The following is a 19,692-nucleotide window of genomic DNA, read 5'->3' as shown; positions in this document are numbered from 1 at the left end:
CCAAAAAATAACTAAATCATAAACTTTACCATGTATTTATGACATGATACCTTAACCCCATCCTTAACTATACGTCATAAAAAACCCATCTGGCAAACCATCATCACTTCTACTCACCCGGCGAGTATGGGTGTCTTGGAAACATCGACATTATCCGGAGGGTAGTTGGGGGCCAGATGTGCATAGTGCTGCTGCTGCTGCTCCTTCACGTGCTGTGGGCTAAGCTGATCTACTGGAGCCACTGGTGGAGCTGTGCAGGAACCAGAGCTGCGATTAACTCCTTTGCTCAATAGTTTCTTGTCTCCTATATCTTTCATTAATCTCTCTCTCTCTCTTTCCCTCTCCCTCTCTCTCTCTGACATATAAACAAACATACAATCTCTCTTTCTTTCTAGCAGACACAAACATCTCTCTCTCACTCTCTCTGACAGACACAGACAAACAATCTCTCTTTCTCTCTCTCTCTTTCCTCACCTGAGTTGATGAAGGAGACATCCAGCTTCTCGTCCTTGGTAACATCGATGGGAAGTGAGTCATCTCCAAGGCTCTTCATCTCATCCACAGTCAGGTATCGGTATGACTGGTCGCCTAGCATTGTGTCATCACCTGGGGGACACAGAGGTTAGAGTGGGTTAGATTAGATTACTCTACATCAGGTCAGATTAGGTTAGGTTAGGTTAGGTTAGGTTTGGTTTGATTAGGTTAGGTTAGGTTAGGTTGGGTTTACTGGGGGGTCAGATTTGGAGTAAGAGGTAGACGTCACGATGTGGTCAGCCTGTTTTGGGGCCAGGGTGGGGTAGGGAGTTGGATAACAGAAAGGGATTATCAGGGTAGGAGTAATAGATGGGGGATGGGGGAAGGGGTAGCCATGGTTCAGGGGTCACTGGAGATAAATGGGGGTCAGACTGTTACCACTAGTCAGGGCACAAGGTAAGGCACAGTGTAAAGTTTGGGTAGGGTGGTAGATGGGGACAGGATATGAGATGGTATCTGTGCTAACACTTAGGGTTTGGGTCGGCAGTTGAGGTTATGGTACAGGTCGACACCTAATGTTTCGCACCAGATAAGGGATAAAGGTTAGGAGTCATATTTTGGTATCTTATTATAAGCTCAAAGTTAAAGGCCCAGATGCTGAACCTATAAGCTGTCCTATAAGGTGCTAATTCCAGTACTAAGTCTGATAACAGAAGGTGAAGTAACTGTATTCTGAAGAGCACTTTAAAAGATAAGTTATTGCTGTTTATGAACAAAATAATTACTTTAAAAATGAGTATTTAACTGGCCTGTCACACCTCTGAACTTACAATGTCTCTTGTACATAACAAATGGTAAAAAAATGCATGTTCTTCAACACTCATCACTAATTACATGATGTCCACTTATACTTCCTTCAAAACCCTACTATCTATGTTTGAGCAACAGAAGGTAATGTCTTGTAAAACTCAAACTGCTCCACGTATTTGGCGGATCAGGCCTGAGATCTTAATGGATTTCTTGGATGCACGAGATCCAGAGGGACTTCCGGGATGAAGGTCTCCATTTTACATGTTATCAAGAGTACCAGACAAAGTGAACATTCCAGTCTACTGATTACACTGATAAAACACCATAAAAGCTAAGCTGGGGTGGGGCAAGGTGAGATAACCACATTATCAACTGTCCTGTAAAATTAATGTGGTGGTACTGCAAATAGTAAAGGATCACACAACAATTATTTCTAATACCCACCACCAACTGTTCAAAAAAAATTCATACAGTAATACAATGGTAGTCCCCTACACACTGAAATTTCAATAACGTTTTCTATTCACTCATGTATTTAAGAATAAAAATAGGTAACTGTAATTATTACTCCCTGTTTACTCTGCCATTAACTTGACGAACTAGTGTCTGGCTACCTGAATCTGATACTGTCAAACAAGTGTCTATGTTGTGCAAGCAATGGGAGCAGTGGTTCCAATATGCCAATAAGAAATGTATTTCCTGAGTAAATAATGTTAGGAGTAGTTTAGAATATTATATCCTTAGCAGAATATGAGTGTGCTCATCTCTCTGTTGGGCAGATATAAATGGTTATGTCTTAAACAACATATAACTGACACTGTTGTACTGGTGAAATGGACGTTTGGTTGGCCTGAAAGCTGGTAATGGTGTAATGGGGACATCCTTCATGCTAAAAGTGGACATGTAAACATTCTTGGAATGAGAACCATATTTTGTATGGGCTGAAATACTGTTTTAGGACTGCATCAAGTATGCTAGGGTGAAGAACTGTCAGCTTCTTACTTTCAGTAGTACATCATTTCATCTTCAAGACGAAGATTATGTAAATGTGATCCTTGAACAGTTTACTGCTACTGTTTAACTTTTAGTTTCCAATCTTTAGTTCCATGGTGACTGTTTCAACTTCTTCATGTCTGTACCTGACATCATCTGGGATGCGACAGTTCACTACTAGACAATTAACCATTATTGACAATGAAGTAAGCTTAATGAGTCCCTTTGGTCACGTAGTCACTTTAACAAGGCTGCATAATGCTCTGCTGTTACTGTATCTAATATTCTGATTCATGATGTGCAGTATTGGGTGATACTGGAGGTTGGTCTGCAATTCATATCTGCTTGATATTGTCATTCACATCAATGGCATCTGATATTGAATAAACACATAATGCTGTTTATGGGTTGTATTCTCACAACTTAAGGAGATATTTCAGCACCTCTGTCTTGCCCATTTATTTTTTGATACATTGTTTTGATAATAACTTATTATTTGTAAATTATCTGTATACAGAAATAATGGCATATATTAGAATACTGAGGTGTAGTATGAATAATACCTCACTAACGAAGCGGTGCTTGAAAGCCTCCTGAACTGATGACACTACAGGACTATGTGATGCTGCATTACTAACCTAACCATATAAGTAAAAATAAAAGGAATAACTTTAATACCCCCTTGATTCTCCAACACCCAAGCTCCTGCTGTAATTCCCAACCTGTCACTTGCAAGCCCAAAAACAACTAAACAAACATAACAGTATGAGGCATCCAACACCATGCACTCTGTGATAAGCTTAATCTCATCATTCTTATCTCCCACATAGCTTTCAGATGTGTGTGTGTGTGTGTGTGTGTGTGTGTGTGTGTGTGTAAACTTACTCCCAAGTATAGCCAAGGTAAACATACACAGACCTGCATTTGCTCACCGGTCTGATCTCTGTACCTACAAATCATGCACAGCCAATCTTTGTCACGGTATCTTGAAAAAGCATTTCAGACAGTAAGCAGAGTTATGCTGTACAACTATTATTTCTGCATATGACTCAATCCAACACTTCCCTAAATATTAACTTACCATGGTATGAGCATATTTTTCATTAAGCACAAAATCACATTTAACAAACTCTTTTATCTGATCTTCAGCCATGGATTAAAACAGCTATAAAACTGAGCAAGCCTGGTGTCAATAAGAAAAAGGAAACTAGTGTGTACCTTAGAACCACTTAATTACTCTAACTCAGTTACCTTATGGGACATACTCTAGATGGCATAGGAGGGTTCATATCACCTCTTGCTTAGCCTTATGCACCTTAACATTCTCTTGCATGTTACTTGTACTACTTCAATATTGACACAGTTTGAATCAATAACATACGAGAGGATACTGTGGTGTAAAGTATACAATAATTCACTAAGGAAGAGGTGTTACAAAATATCCAAAGCTCCTGTCTTTTCTCTCAGTTACCTGTTGTTCGGTCAGTCTGTCCATTTGTCTCCTGTCACAATTCCTATTACAACTTGCTGGCATTGAAATTAATGGCACACTTGTTCAAAATACAGCTATTTTATGCAGGTGTGGTTAATTTAATTATACACTTATAATTAAGTTACACAAGCACCTACTTCAATCATGAAACAGATATTACATCATCCCGAACAAAAACATTGTCTTAGTAAATTCATAAGCCTATCCATGCACATAAAGAAAGTGAAACTTATTGCATACAGATGTAAAATACAGAAATAAAACAAACAACAATAAGCAATATTATACTGTACTCAACTATAATGTTAGCACTGCACAGTAAGGCCAACAAATACCTACCTATATACCTACCTGCATACATCATGGGTATGTAGGTTTAATACATACCAGAGCATATTATATCATGCCCACCAATAACTACTCTGATTCAGATTTTATGTTCCTCTTGCACCAGTCTTAGCTGCAGACTTGGTTACACTCTCTGCTTCCCTTTAAACCATTTTCCCAACATGCAACATACCCTTAAGCAGTGAACAGGCATTTCATGCACAAAAAATTACCAGAAATACAGGAGAAATCAAAAGCCAAGAAGCAATGGTCTGCTGGTGAACCAGAACCACATGAAATAAACCACAAGCAGATAACACACAAGCCCCATGCTGACAGCAAAATCCCAAATACGACCTCTCCTGTATTTTAATCTACAACGAGTTACAGAGACAGACGGGCCGACCAGAGGGGAGGGTGAGTGAGGAGAAGATGGACTTACTGGTGTAGCGCAACTGTCCTTCATAGTAGGGTAGGGTGACGTGCTGCGGCTTACCGAACATGGACGAGACCAGATTGTCGTCACCTGAACGCACACGCCACAACGGGCAAGGGTTAGTCAGGCGGCAAGGAGAGAATCATCCTGAGGTAGTCGGGCGTCGATCGTTTCATTTAAAATTTTATTGGTTGTGCTTGATGGAGTTACTAGACTTAACTGAGGATTCTCCATAATCTACAGAAATGGTGTACAAAACCTCACTCTCATATAAAAGCCATAGCAATATTTCTTAGCATTTCATCAACTGATAATAAAATTCTGAAAAGTGCAAGAACTCCAGCAAACATTCAGAAATGGTCAGATCTTAATAAAGTCACACAGTCCACACTACACTCTAGGCCTTCACTGCAAATTATTCACAACACAGGTAAAACAAGTCAGCCACAATATATGACAAAATAAAATAATAAAATACTCTCAAACACAAAGCACAGTATAAAAATAAGCAATCACACACTGGTCAGTTAGTAGTGCATGCACCTCTACTCATACCACTATTTATCATCTACAGCTCTGCTCTTCTATCAAGCTTCATCATAACTACACAGCACAACTTGTCATGAGATATTTAGAATTAAAATCAAGGAACTACAGTAAATCATATAAGGTCTGAAGATACCAGTGCCAAAGTCATGTGTAAATAGAGTCTGATCAGCAATACTAATACATATCAGCCACATGTTTAAGATATCAAGGCATATTCTTGTTTGCTTTGGAACTTTTGTAACACCTCTCCCTAAATAATATAAGGTACATGTATTCTGTGCATTTATTAAAGTATATATATATATATATATATATATATATATATATATATATATATATATATATATATATAAACCATTTACTACACTGGGTGGTAACAACATAATCAAATTATGGCGCCAGGTGGTTTAGAGGGTAAATAAGGCGCTCTAATCAGACTGAGCCGGTGAAGATTTATATCTAAGGGGTGGTTGTGGCTATTGCTCATGTAATGCCACTCAGGGATGAGTGAGGCTGGTCACTCTCATCTTAAATGTCAGGACCAACTTGCCTAGCCCCGGGGTCCTAAGCTCGTCATGGGACAATGTAGGATTGGATGATGGATGGATAGATGTAATATACAAAATAAATGGTTGAGGAATGAGTGTTACAAAGCCTACAATGCCACCTACAATATGGCCCATGTTTCCAATCACAGAGCAGTATATAATTTTAATGCAGCCCTACTAATTTTGTGATATTCCTCTTCTGTATCAACGACATTACAAAATTACTCTTGTTCACCAGTAATGGTAATACAAAAAAGAAAGGAGATGGAGAAGAGGTACAGTGGTGGCCCAATATGTACGTACTGGCTGAACTCATATGTACTCACAACACAGGCTTGAGGTGATGTCCCTCAGGCGATGAGAGCAGGACAGTCCTCAGGTCTCACACTACCAGCCTAACACCTCCAGCAAACTACACACTCAAACACCAACACAATGGTTCCCAGTATTGCACACTTCTCACTGATATGCTTACAGATTATTATTACCAGTTCATTAAGACTGCAAGAATGTCTAGTCAGAGAGTAGTGTTCAAATATTCTAAATTTCACATGCTTTCACTAACTGAAACTAAATGCTTTATATCTCTATCACTTTGAAAACTATGAAGACTGAAATGACAAGACTCTTACACAGAATCATCAACAATAATTAACTTACTTTCAGTAAGATGGACAGGCAATCCAGAATGTTAACATTAATGACTTGTAAACCATTAATACTGAAAACTACAAACCAGATGAGACTCCGCATTGAAGACAGTGGCTAACAGTCTGCTCATTAAAAATAATGAAAACGCTAAGTTCTCTTATTAATTCGAGCAACAGCCAAACAGGTTACAAAATGTAGGCCCATGTCAGCAATTCAGACCAAGAGCAACATGGAGTTAAGTAAACAGGCACCTCTACCCAACCATCACCATAAACGCACAAGATATGGATATGGGGTAGCATCTGGTGTGACATGTGGACGACGTGCTGTATGGTCATTCCTCTGCTTAACCTGTCATTCTCTGCTGTTGCCGTTGTTACCAGCCTCACCTTGGGCTCATCTTTTCCTTTCCACATGCAATCTCACCCTCACCTGCCCACCCACTCTCATGCATCCTCACCCTCCCTATCCCAGCCACCCTCCTCCCCTTCATCCTGACCCCGACTGGCAGCCCTGTGTCAGCATGCTCAGGCTCTATGTTCTAGCAGCTAATGTTGTGCACACAAGGACAAGGTACTAACTGGTTGTCAGAAGGATGGTGAAAATTAAAAGAAGATGAATTATTTCTGTCCAGTCCTGACCTAAAGTATATTGGTAATTATCAAACAGAAACTGCATGTTATGACTTAAAAACTTAACTACGAGAAGATCCATTGCAAATACTGTATTTATATCATAAAGCCATGCCAAGCATGCACAAAAAATTTAATTATTAAATTTTGCCTTTTTTACAAAAATGTTTTTGTGAAATGCATGCTTTTGTGTTGCAGTAATAGTTATGAAGCTGTAGTAACCTTGCTAATTGAAAATCAGTAGTAAAAACAAAACCAGTCATGTGTGCCAGTCAGTGAGTCATTCAGATGATGTATTAGTCTCAGTACATAAAAAATTGGCTTTTGGTACAACAAACCTACTTTGTATCCAGTGTGAAGACACCTAGATAGAGGAAAGAAGGCAAAGACATCTTGCTGGCATCCCCTTTGAGCTGTGGAGAACATTATGTCTACCGTCTCAAATGGCTAGACTCAAGGAGCAGGTGATAAGCTGACTCTATGGAGCTTCCAGATGAACAAACCGGATAAAACTGGGCAATATGCAGTACAACCTCTCTTCCATACTACAAGGAAGGGCCTTGGCACCCATAAAGGGATCGGTACCAAATCAGACACATCATTGTTTATCTATAGCCTCCAGTGGATGCAGGGTGGAGGAGGCACTCAGATGAGTGAATGCCAGTTGCACAACTGTGCAGGTAGGGCAAAATTACCAGGTGCCCATTCAAAATTTCCATGTTTTGTCATCTGGGTATTGCTGTAACACCTGGAGAGGGATACTAACGAAGGGGAGTGACGTGACTCCTCGATGCAAGCTTCAAATCTTGATAAGACCTAGAACTTTCTATCTTGCTTGCATGGCAGAACACTGAACAGTGCACTACATATCATCACAATAAACTCCCGCAGGACATACAGTACACATAACTGAACGGGACAGCATTTTAGACAGTTTTCCTCAAAGATGATATTTTGTATTACAGTATGTGTATATATATATATATATATATATATATATATATATGCCCTTTCCTCTCTCCCTTCCTTCTTTCCTTCCTTTCTATTCTGTCTTTCTTTCCTTCATTCTTGCCTCTTCCTTCTGTCTATGGGTTACTCTATGCTGTGAGACAAGCCAAATGGTTTCCTGTATGCCAGGAAACCATTTACTACACTGGGTGGTAACTATATAAGCAAATTATGGTGCCTGGTGGTTTAGCGGGTAATGCAGGTGCTCCAGCAGGATTGAGTCTGAGTAGGTTTATATCCAAGGGGTGGTTGGGGTTTATTGCTCACATAATACCACTCAGGGATGAGTGTGGCTGGTCACTCTTCTCTTAAATATCTGGACCAACTTGCCTAGCCCCGGGCTCCTAGGCTCCTCATGGAGTGACACAGGATTAGATAATGATGATAATATATATATATACATATATATCCATCATCCAATCCTCTGTCATCCCATGGGGAGCATAGGAACCCAAGGCTAGGCAAGCTGGTCCTGACATTTAAGATGAGTGACCAGCCTCACTCATGCCTGAGTGGTATTATGCGAGCAATAAACCCCAACCATCCCTTGGATATAAACCTACATAGGCTCAATCCGATTGGAGTACCTAAGTTACCCACTAAACCACCAGGCGCCATAATTTGGTTACATGGTTACCATCCAGCACAGTAAGTAGTTTCCTGGTGTACAGGAAACCATTTGGCTTGTCACTCAGTGTAGAGTTACCCACAGGAAGAAGGAAGATGACAGTATGAAGGAAAGAAAGACAGAAGAGAGGGTGTAAAGTCACCCATAGGCAGAAGAAAGAGGAGAGAGTGAAGGAAAGAAAGACAGTAGAGGAAAGATGGATGTGGGGAAAGGGCAGACACCCAAAACAGCACTATTTTGACTGAGTGGATGGTGAGCGCCCCACCTACCAGTACTATATTGTGTGTGTATGTATATACGCAGTATATATATATAAATACTGTATATATATATATATATATATATATATATCTCATCTCATCAGCAGTTTGAGTGTCCACTGCAGGACCGGCTTATCCCAGCCGAAGCAGGGACAATACAGCCAATGTATCTCTACCAAGTGGCTTAGGCTGTCTGGTAGAGATTGTATGTAGGGTGAGCAGTGCTTGTAAGTGTATGGTAATGTTGGAGTGGCTTTGGATGTGTGTGTAGTCTGTGAACCAAGTGTAATCGGCCCGTGCAAGCCGACTGGGTGCAAGCATACTTTATAGTATGTGACATTGGTTCAACCACAGCACCCCTGATGTTCGCCAATGCAGTATGTGGCCAGAAGAACGCTCCCAAAGTTTATTACCCTGGAGGAGTGCGAATCCTCGTTCTTCAGTGTACAAAAACGCACACTTTACCACTGTACCACAAAGGCTCCATATAAATATATATATATGTATATATATATATATATATATAAAACGGTAATGATTATACTCGTCTATTTGGTGCTATATTTAAGCTAACCCAGATAGGATGTACCAAGTACAAAGGTTAATGCTCCAAAATAGAAATGATGTAACTTTTCAGCATACAGTATTTAGTATATCTTTCACTGAATATTGCCTTACCAAACAATATGAGTTTTAAGTAAGACTGTTTCAACTGACTGGTAAACTCTATAAGCAGACCAAAGAGCTCCATTTCTCTCCAATAGGTCATTTCTTATAGGGGATACCTTTGTTATGTGCAATAAAGCAAAAATCTGAAGTAAGTTGAGCAGCATATGCAGCAGAGGGTTTAGCAACTGCATACTACTGGCCTAATTATTCATAATTACTGTACAAACAATTTTTGCTGATAGCTGCCAGCACAAACCAGTTGACTTCTATAATATCCAAATTAGCAAGCCCTCACTCAGATACATACTCTGATTGAGCCACTGTCTTCCGCCTACACCACTCTTGATTATTTTTTCTATGCTGCCTGTGAAGAGAATATACAGATGAGTCATACCATGAGAAGTCATTTTTAAAGACGTTTCTCCTTTCAACCAAAGGGCAATGACAGCATAAGTGGACCGCAATTTAACCACTTCCTCAGATAAGATATACATGAGCCAACCTAGTTCACAGAATGATAATATCAGTGACTGGTTCAACATCCCTGGACTGATCATATTTATATCAAGGTTCACTTCATGAGTCACAGAGCATTTTAAGAAATATGCAGTGGGTATGGGACACGACAGTTCAAGCTGCTCTGATCGACAATTTATAAGATTATAAGAATTCAACAGATGGGCTATTAAACCAATACATGCATACATACATCATCTAATCCTGTGTTCCCCATGAGGAGTGTAGGAGCCCAGGGCTAGGCAGGTTGGTCCTGACATTTAAGATGAGAATGACTAACTTCACTCATCCCTGAGTGGCATTACGTGAGCAATAAACCCCAACTACCCCTTGGATATAAACCAACATAGGCTCGATCTAGTTGGAGCGCCTTACTTACCCAATAAACCACCTGGCGCCATAGTTTGGTTATATGGCTACCACCAACCATAGTAATGGCTTCCTGGTGTACAGAAAACCATTTGGCTTGTCACTCAGTGTAGAGTCACCCGTAGGCAGGAAGAGGAAAGAAAGAAGGTAAGAAAGACGTAAGAGGTAGGAAGGAAGAGAGGAAAGGGCGGCCACCCGAGAGCAGCACTACATCAAGTGAGTGGATGGTGAGTGCCCCCACCTATCATCATCAATCAACCCTTTACCAGTTTTTCTGTTTAAAAAAGTAAAAGAAATTGGCCAAATTCATTCATGAAATCCTGAACTGTACCCAGGTGTCCAGAATCATATAAACCAAATTTCTAATAATACAGTAACTCTTAATTAGATTACAAATTCAAAGGAGAAGGAAACTGTCATAACTGGCCAACTGGAGAAGTAATGTGCCCTCTTATTGTTTTCTATCAAAATGCACTATGTTCCTTAAGTCAGTGTTCAAGCCCTGGAAGTTTCCCTTGGCTCTTTTTTTTTTTAAATACGAATACTGTTTTAAGTGGTAGGTGGGGGCGCTCACCATCCACTCACTCAATGCAGTGCTGCTTTGGGTGTCTGCCCTTTCCTTTCTTCCATCCTTCCTCTTCTGTCTTTCTCTCCTTCACTCTTTCCTCTTTCTTCTGCCTACAGGTGGCTTTACACTCCCTTTTCTGTCTTTCTTTCCTTCATTCTTTCCTCTTTCTTCTGCCTATGGGTAACTCTACACTTCCCTCTTCCTTCTGCCTATGGGTAACTCTACACTGAGTGACCTGCCAAATGGTTTCCTGTACATCAGGAAACCATTTACTCTGCTGGGTGGTAACCATGTAACCAAATTATGGTGCTTGGTAGTTAAGCGGGTAATTAAGGTGCTCCAATTGGATTGAGCCCGTGTAGCTTTATATCCAAGGGATGGTTGGGGTTTATTGCTCATGTAATGCCACTCAGGATAAGTGAGGCTAGTCACTCTCATCTTGAATGTCAGGACAAACTTGCCTGGCCCCAGGTTCCTACGCTCCTCATGGGGCGACATGGGACTGGATGATGAATGGATGGATGTATTTGTCAATATTTAAATACAAAATACTTTGTTACTGGTACCATTTTTGGGAAGTGGCTGTGCTTGTACATTATATAGTAACTTCGTAAATACCTGCCGTACACAATAACAATGACAGTATGGCTCATATCATAGTCATGCTGTTGACAGTTCTCCCACTTTCGTACTTTCCCGTCCTGTTTCAGGATCATACCTCACCCCATCTATGTGGGCAAAAAGGTAAGAATGATGATAATGATGATAAATGCACCTGATACAAATATAACACTATGAAAAAATTTCTTATATGTTGTACTTCACCTCAATTATCACTGTCTTGCAATACCTGAAGAACTGCTAAATCATTATTAAGTCTGGCCCTCTAGCAGAAAAACTTAAGCACCCCAGCTAGAATGGCTTTTAGAACCCCACTTGAGGCAGGATGAGTAGCTTCACTGCATCATAGTCAAGTTTTTTAGAATTTACCTTTCCGGGAGTTCAACAAAGTCAGCCAATCACTTACTCCTCATAAGTCCAGCCACTCAGGATGGTTTACATTATGCTGTCCTAAGCTCGGAAGGGACAACAGTAGGAGGTCACTGCTGTCCTGCCCTTACCCAAGTTTCACAGTAACACGCAGACAACAAAAATGTCAACTGATAATGAAATGCCCTAAAAAAATTTCATGTAAAACAAGAAGGAGTTACTGCTAAGTGGTGAGCATAGCATAGGGGCAAACAACTCACACAAAGACAACACAAAACATTCCATCTGGCACTCAGTACAATATTGCTGGCTACCTCACACTACCAGAGGCTACAGGATCACACAGGAACAGACTAGAGTAGCACTAGAGGACAGTTGGAGGCTCTTTTAATGCTCCTACCCAACCTCACAACCCCATCAATAATAGGTCTTCCTCAGACTCATAAATTAAATACATAACACAAATACATATCATACCACATAAGAGTAACTATTAATGATGAAAGAATAACGTACTGAAGACACGATGAATCACTTTCCTAAGATTTATAACTTTCTGATCACCTGTGGTTTGACATTAGCACATACTCTCGCAAGTATACTAGCTGATTTCAAGTAGCTTTTGGCAATTACAGTACCCTGTCAAAGCCTGATCCAGAGCAAAGCACTAACCTATATATTAATGGTAAGCTGATTAATATGTGCTAAGGTATGAATTACTCTGGCAATGTTATTCTATTCACTATCATTCTAGGTAAATATCATAATGTTTTTTTCTGGCATAGACACAGATGAAATGCCAAGAACAAGAGTAGGCCTACATCTCCTAAACAATACTTTTCCTAATATTTGATTACAGTATTAAGAAAACGAAATGTGCAACAGCATATATTTTCCACTAAGTAGAGACATCAGCTTAAAATAACTAAATAGGTAAATAAATAAAGACACACAAACCAAAATTAAACAAACACTAAAACAGCACACAAAGCAGATGTAAACATGCTCCCATTGTACTGTGATATAATAGCTTCTCCCTTCAATTGTCTTTTCATAGTTTATTATTGCTACTGTCAGACAATTTCATTCAGCTTATGGAAGCCTCCTAGTAGTGAGGGGATTAATGAAGGCTATACCTAACCTATCCAGCTCAAAAACCTCTCCTAAGCTGAATCAAATTGCCGGAAAAAGCAAGAATAAAATAAATAAGATGTCCTCAGATGGAAGGGGTGAAAAATGACAAATATCTTATATCAAATAAAAATAAAAAAATCAATGATGGATCAACACAAAAAATGTGACATGTGCCTTTCTTTTACTCTAACTTAATAAAATTAACAGATGATAAAAATAAGTTATCTTCAAAAAAAAAAAAAAAAAAAAAAAAAAGGCTGCAAAAATAAACCCATAACCAAAACTGCCAGCTCAAGACAGAGCAAAACATACAACAGAAAAAAAAATTCCCAAAGAAAAATTCCACTTGCCTCCCTCATCCTCGGACTCGCTCATGAAGGTCTCATGCATGGTCTCTGGCACAACCACCTTGTACTTTTCTTCTGTGACAGTAGTGGTGGTGGTGTTGATAGTCGTTTCCGTGACGATCTTGAGTGTCTCCACCACTGAGATGTACCCCAGGCGCTGAGCAATGCTGAGCGCCGTCTTGCCATCCTGCAGAAATTGAGAATGGGAAACTGGTGTGAAGGGATGGAATTACAGTCTGGTCCCACTGTTCACGAGGGTTATGTACCAGAACACCCCGAAAGTGCTGACTTCCATGAATAGCCCAAACCTACCAGAGAAGTCACTGATTTCAATGTTTTAGCTATTCCTATTACCTGGAAACCCACTATAACACCTGTAAATGCATTTTATGGCACATTAGTACTTCCTAACAAGACAGTACAGGATGATAGACAAGCACCATCTGGGTACAGTGTACTGTAATCACCATGTGATGATGACGATGAGTTTGCTGTGTGCTAAACAGCACATACCAATACAGGGTAACTGCACAGTACTGTATAGGACAGCATTTCTCACAGAAGACATACAAAAGCATCCCTTAAGAACAACTATGAACAGCTGATGCTGTGGGAAAAGCAGGAAATATCTTAAAATAATTTCCCAGAAAAATCCAAGAACATGTTAACCCACAAACAGCAAACTCTCAAATAGCGGGGGTTGACTGTACGGAGTACAATTTGGGTGAGCATGCAGAATTTAGAAACAGAAACATTTGGTTACCATAACCCCTTGAATCAAATGAAGCATTTTATATTTACATCATTTTACATTAACTTTCAGAAAACTTTACTTAGTTCTTGGGAGAGCAATCAGGTTGTGACGAGCTTAAAGGACACTCCCTAACTTCTCCTTAGCTAACAAGATCATCTAGAGATGGCAAGAATAAACCAGAAAAAAGACATCACCATACTGAGAGGGTTAATTTTGTGTAATAAAACACTCCAGGGAATAAAGATATGACATAAACAAAATGTCAGAGAATATGACAGGAGGGGAAAGTTTCAGGTGCAAAGAATACAAAGTAAAGTATTGTATAGTAATTCTCTTCAGCTGAGAGAAACCACTGTCCAATATAAGGACAGAAACTATCCCAGTTACTTGTCTGCAGAGTAGGTCCTCATCTAAATATTTATTCTGGATTCTTCAATATTAATTCAGTTAAACAACTGTCTGAGATAGGGAATGTCAATTATGAAGTTTCTATAACATCCATACTTACGTTGGTCTCCGTGTTTGGTTCTGCCTTGTTCTCCAGGAGAAGGTTAACAATCTGCGTGTGGCCTTGCTGGGCTGCCTGGTGAAGTGGCGTGTACCTGGAGAAGACAAGGCACATATAAACAGAACAAGACCTTACTGTAATGCAGCCCTCACACCACAATAGACTTTCCCACCTCATGGCTTTCATTCTTATTGCACAGATAATCCTTCACCATAACTTAAGTCCAGAAAAAGATATCTGGGAAAACCAGGCTTATATGGTTGGTTTTCAACAACTAAATTAAAATGGGCCTGGGACAAAGTCAAACGGGCCTGGGACAAAAACAACAACAGGCCTGAAGTTCAGATGGATTGATGACACAAGAGACTGGGAGAGACTGATTAGGGGAAGAGTGAAACAGATACAAAATTTCATAAAGAAGCTTGAGGACAGAGAAAAGGATGGGGAGAAGAAAAGGGTGATAGTGAGGGGGATCCTCAAATGCACATTCCTGTCACTAAGTAATGAGAAAATGGTATGTAACTTGAAAAGTGTTCTTAGACTGATGAAAACCTGCTTTGTGAAAGGTGTTACCTGGAAGTATGATCACTGAGGAATTTCTGTATTCTCTGACTAGCAGATGCCAATGCCTAGGTCTCATCCAGAATTTTCATGCCAAAAATGCCTCCCTGCATTTCTTCCAGTCACAGCAACAAACATCTGCACTGGAAAGTCTAACAATATGATATGAAATCACTGTTATAAGTCACCTATTTTGATGCTTCTCTCTGCTATCAAATCCTCCAAATATTACAAAAAAAAATCTGCCTACTGATGTACCACTGCTAGCTCTAAAGCTGAAGTGTCAGTTTCCTTCAATTTCCTGTACCATTTGTAAGGAAAACTGTGATATTTATAAACACAATTCGGACCCACACTCAGAGTTGCCAGTACAACTGGGGTCAAATGTTCACCTAACATTTCACCTCTTCTGCTTCTCACCTCCCTCTACTGGCTAAGCTTACAAAACTGTGAGAAGCTTGATATGTTTTTCTGCCCATACAGTACTTGGCTCTCTCTGATATGAAGTGTCAGGGAGGACAGTGATGGACACAACCTCATGTGAAGTACATCTACAATAATCTATATCTCTGTAACAAGATGCCTTAATCCTGGATGGGCCAGTCACATACAAAATACCTCAGTGTTACCCTATCCTCTGTCATCAGACTGCCCTTACTCCAACTCATACCACCCTCATTCATATACTCCAACTCATCTCTCTCATCCTATCTTCCCTCTCTCCTCTCTTCCACTTCACTTACATATACTCACCTAGTCAATCTTTTTTTCTCCATTCTCTCCACATGGCTTAATTATTTCAAATAACTTCTCCTAATGCTTTCCAGCACATCCACATTAACACAGGAATGTTCCTTCACTCTCATTTGTCTGTCTGAATCTACACATAACTCTGCAAGCTCCTTTCAGTAACTCATTACCAGTCTTCTAACTCTTGACTTGTGTCCTCCTAACAGTGGAGTACTATGCAACCTTATGACCATAACTGTACCTAGAAATTAAGTGCTGAGCCTACGAGGGTAAGATGACTGAGCTGGTGAGTAAAGGGCGTGGTCTCTACCGGCCCAAGGTATAGGGTTGTGAACACAGAGGTGGGGAGAACAGCACTACCCAGCCAGCATACATGGTATGTGTGCTCTCATGTTATCTTATCACCCCTATCACTGTTCACACTTATGTTCTTTATCTCTGAATGCCTGGCAGGCTGTTATCAGCGTATTATTCATCTAACCCTAATGACAGTGTCCCCTTCACTAACACGCATGTTTACTGATCATGTACCTGCATCATACCAGCTTAACTATCAACATGCATAACCAACAGAATAACAGTAAAAAAAAAATTTGTACATGAATTAAATAAGTCCAGTGAAAAAAAAGCAAAACTAATCCTTGGTTAAGTCTACCCTTCCACTGCAGCCCTACTTGCACCTACCCAAGCTGTGTGGCTGCTGACACCTCGGCTGCATGCTGAATGAGGAAGCGCACCATGTTGGCCTGACCAAAGTGACAGGCCACATGGAGGGGTGTGTACCCGGCCTTTGTCGCTGGATCAATCTGAGGGTGGACGGGGCTAGTTAGGTAGATGGGGTTGAAGGAAAGTGGAGGAGATTGGTTAGGTGAGGTTTAAGGGAAATGAAGGGGGATCAGTTAAATACTTGGGGTACCAGGTAAGAGAAAAAGATGGGGATTAGTAAATCAAGAAAGATATGAGCGAATTGCACAGGACTGGTCACAAAGGGTAGAGGAAGGAAAGAGGTGAAGTGGTATACTGATGACAGTACATCTACACTATTAGTATGTTACTGAAGACCTGACATCTTGGTACTTCCCTACAGCATGAACAGGAAGTCTTCAAGCAATTATACATTTCCACACATCTTATTCTCTCTGCCGCTCCTCTTTCTTTTCTTACCTTTTGTTCCTAAATGAAATGCTTAACATTTTCCCTCCCATTGGTATCAAATGATCAAGACAAAGACAGGCAAATATAACTGATCAAGTAAGAGAAACAATACTGACGTTAAAAACTGCAGTCCGCTTACCTGAGCACCATGCTTAACAAGGATAGCTGCCACATTAACCCTGTCCTCCTGAGCGCAGAGGTGGAGTGGTGTGAGTCCGTTCTTAGCACATGCACCCGCTGATGCCCCATGCTCAATCAGCAGTGTTGCCATGTCCGTATGACCCTCCTGGTACCAAACACATTCATTATACAGGTAACTGGAGACTAAGCAATGAATACAAGACATTAAAAAATTCAGTAACAAGGGAAAACACTGGCAACAAAAAATATGCAATTAGTACTGTATAGAAAACATACGAAGCAACTATAACAGCTAATCCTATATTAACCCTTACGGATCCAGGGCACAGGAGGGCCAAGCCAAAAAACTTTAACATGATGAAGATCACTGATGGTGGTATAATCAAAGTGTCTGTTATCTGCCACTATCATTATGAAAGAAGTCAATAATGAGCAGACCAATATAAACAGATAAATACATATAAGTGAACTCAGTAAATGGATGGTGACCATATGGTAATGGAAAGTCATCAATATCACTGAGGACACAATGTATCAGTCTTTCTCCTAAACTCCTGGAGGTGTTTTCCTTTTTTCATTCTCATAAAATAGTAAGCTTTGTTCTACCCAACCCCTCACCTGTATCGCCTCTTATCATATCTTTTCTACTTTCTTTACCTCATATTCCATCTCCTTCTCCTCTTTCCATATATAGAAGTTAGCCCTTGTTTAAATCTATTTCACTTACTTGTTTCATCAGTAACTTGCTGATAAATTAACAACTTTTCTTCACTTACTTAAGTTCCTCATGATTCAGTATAAAATGATTCTCAAATCAGAAATTATTTTGTTTTTTCTTTTAACCCCTGATGCACTGATTCTTTGTAAGGAAGTTTAATTCTCTTTAGTCATTGCCTCATATGAGATCTGCAGCACAGCAAGGATTAAAGCCTCAGTCATGAAATGGAAGCATATGTTACTTGAAGCTCTTTCACTTATGTCAGCATTTTCTTTCCACAAATCCCAGGCTTCAGGTGCAGACTGATTATACCTCCTGGCATCCCTAACTGTAAAATCATAAGTAAAAGTTCACCAACAGTTCTCTGCCACAACTGTGTCTTGTTTCCAGATGTCATTCATTCCTTAATGTCAGACAATATTCTGCCCTTTTATGCTATTTTCTTGTGAATTTCATACCGCTGTCACATTATTTTTCATGTACCATCATCCACTGCCATAGTCAGCAGGGAAATTACTGAAAACTTTTGATCACAAAAATTCATGATGGTACCTGCCATACCAACATCCCTGCCTACCTGAGAGCTGAGGTGTAGCGGTGTGAAGCCAGCCTTTGATTCAGCATTGGCTGAAGCTCCGTACTCCAACAGGGTAGTGGCGATATCCATCTGGTTCTTTCGTGCAGCAATGTGTAGTGGAGTGTAACCGTTCTTGGCTGTGGCATGAGGTGAAGCTCCCTTATCCAGTAGCAACAGTGCCACATTCTGTCAGACAGAAGAAAAGAATATTTTGTTACTTAATGGTACTGAAAGTCTATCTAGAGTCAGATGCCATAATCCTCCATGGGGTGGCCGCTTGACTTTGAGTTAGTCTTTTTACAGGGGGAGAGGGAACTAATCCTCCTCCAACCCACTTGTTAATGTGTGGAGAACACGTATGAGTTGGTTATATGGTTACCCCCCAGTACTGTAAATGGTTCCCTGGCTTACTGGAAACCATTAAACTTGTCACTCAATGTAAAGCCATCTGAAAATGAAAGAAGATTACTAAAAAGTAACAAGAAAGATGAGAGAAAAAGGATGAGAGGAGGAAAACATGGCAAAAGTGTGATAAATTAGAAGGATGAAGTAGGCAGCACGACATACTGAAAATCATTCACTATACTCAGTTTTTTTAATTGAGGCGAAGATGCGCTTGACAGGCTGGTGATGACTGGCTGAATGCAACATCACATCATAGTCCCTTTACTTGTTAGCATTATTAATTGACATCATATATATGTGGGGTAAATTTGGGTTAGTAAATGTTATTCGGACATGTTGCATTCAGCCAATCATCACCATCCTGTCAAGTGCATATTTGCCTTTAAATAAAAAAAAAATAAATAAAAAAAATAAATAAAAAAGAGTATAAATACCGTAATTTGTTATATAAGAGTACTTAAAGGCAGTCACTGCCAAGGTGGCCACAACTCAGTTCTCAAATTTTTCAATCAACACCCATAACTGCTGCCTCCTGCCACTCCAGGCTGCCCCCCTTCATGTATTCCTGTAACTTATCCTTTCACCCAATTCTCACTCTTTATTAATTTTCTAAGCATTTTGCTTGTACATATTCACTCTGCTAAACTTTTATCATCATCTAATTTACATCAAATCTGAATGCATCATGGGGAAAGTGTGGCTTTTCCAAGGCAAATTTCAAG

At 40.0% G+C, this 19,692-nt stretch overlaps 1 protein-coding gene across 1 annotated transcript in view; it reads right to left on the bottom strand.

The window, feature by feature from the left end:
- LOC145414397 (uncharacterized) overlaps positions 1-19,692 on the bottom strand; it is a 321,717-nt gene that overhangs the window by 135,450 nt on the left and 166,575 nt on the right. Inside the window, exons 11-18 of the mRNA XM_080283937.1 lie at positions 18,566-18,751; positions 17,269-17,415; positions 16,659-16,780; positions 14,664-14,757; positions 13,401-13,588; positions 9,785-9,837; positions 475-606; positions 118-250 (exon numbers count right to left, since the gene is read on the bottom strand). Of these exons, the coding sequence (XP_080140063.1) occupies positions 118-250; positions 475-606; positions 9,785-9,837; positions 13,401-13,588; positions 14,664-14,757; positions 16,659-16,780; positions 17,269-17,415; positions 18,566-18,751 (1,055 nt within the window). The remainder of the gene's footprint in view (positions 1-117; positions 251-474; positions 607-9,784; positions 9,838-13,400; positions 13,589-14,663; positions 14,758-16,658; positions 16,781-17,268; positions 17,416-18,565; positions 18,752-19,692) is intronic.

Source organism: Coenobita brevimanus, chromosome 13, assembly GCF_032717465.1.
Source record: "Coenobita brevimanus isolate Jiangsu-jjx chromosome 13, ASM3271746v2, whole genome shotgun sequence".
NCBI classification, from domain to species: domain Eukaryota; kingdom Metazoa; phylum Arthropoda; class Malacostraca; order Decapoda; family Coenobitidae; genus Coenobita; species Coenobita brevimanus.
Note: the sequence above shows the minus strand (reverse complement) of the source record. Positions and strands in the feature narration are given on the sequence as shown.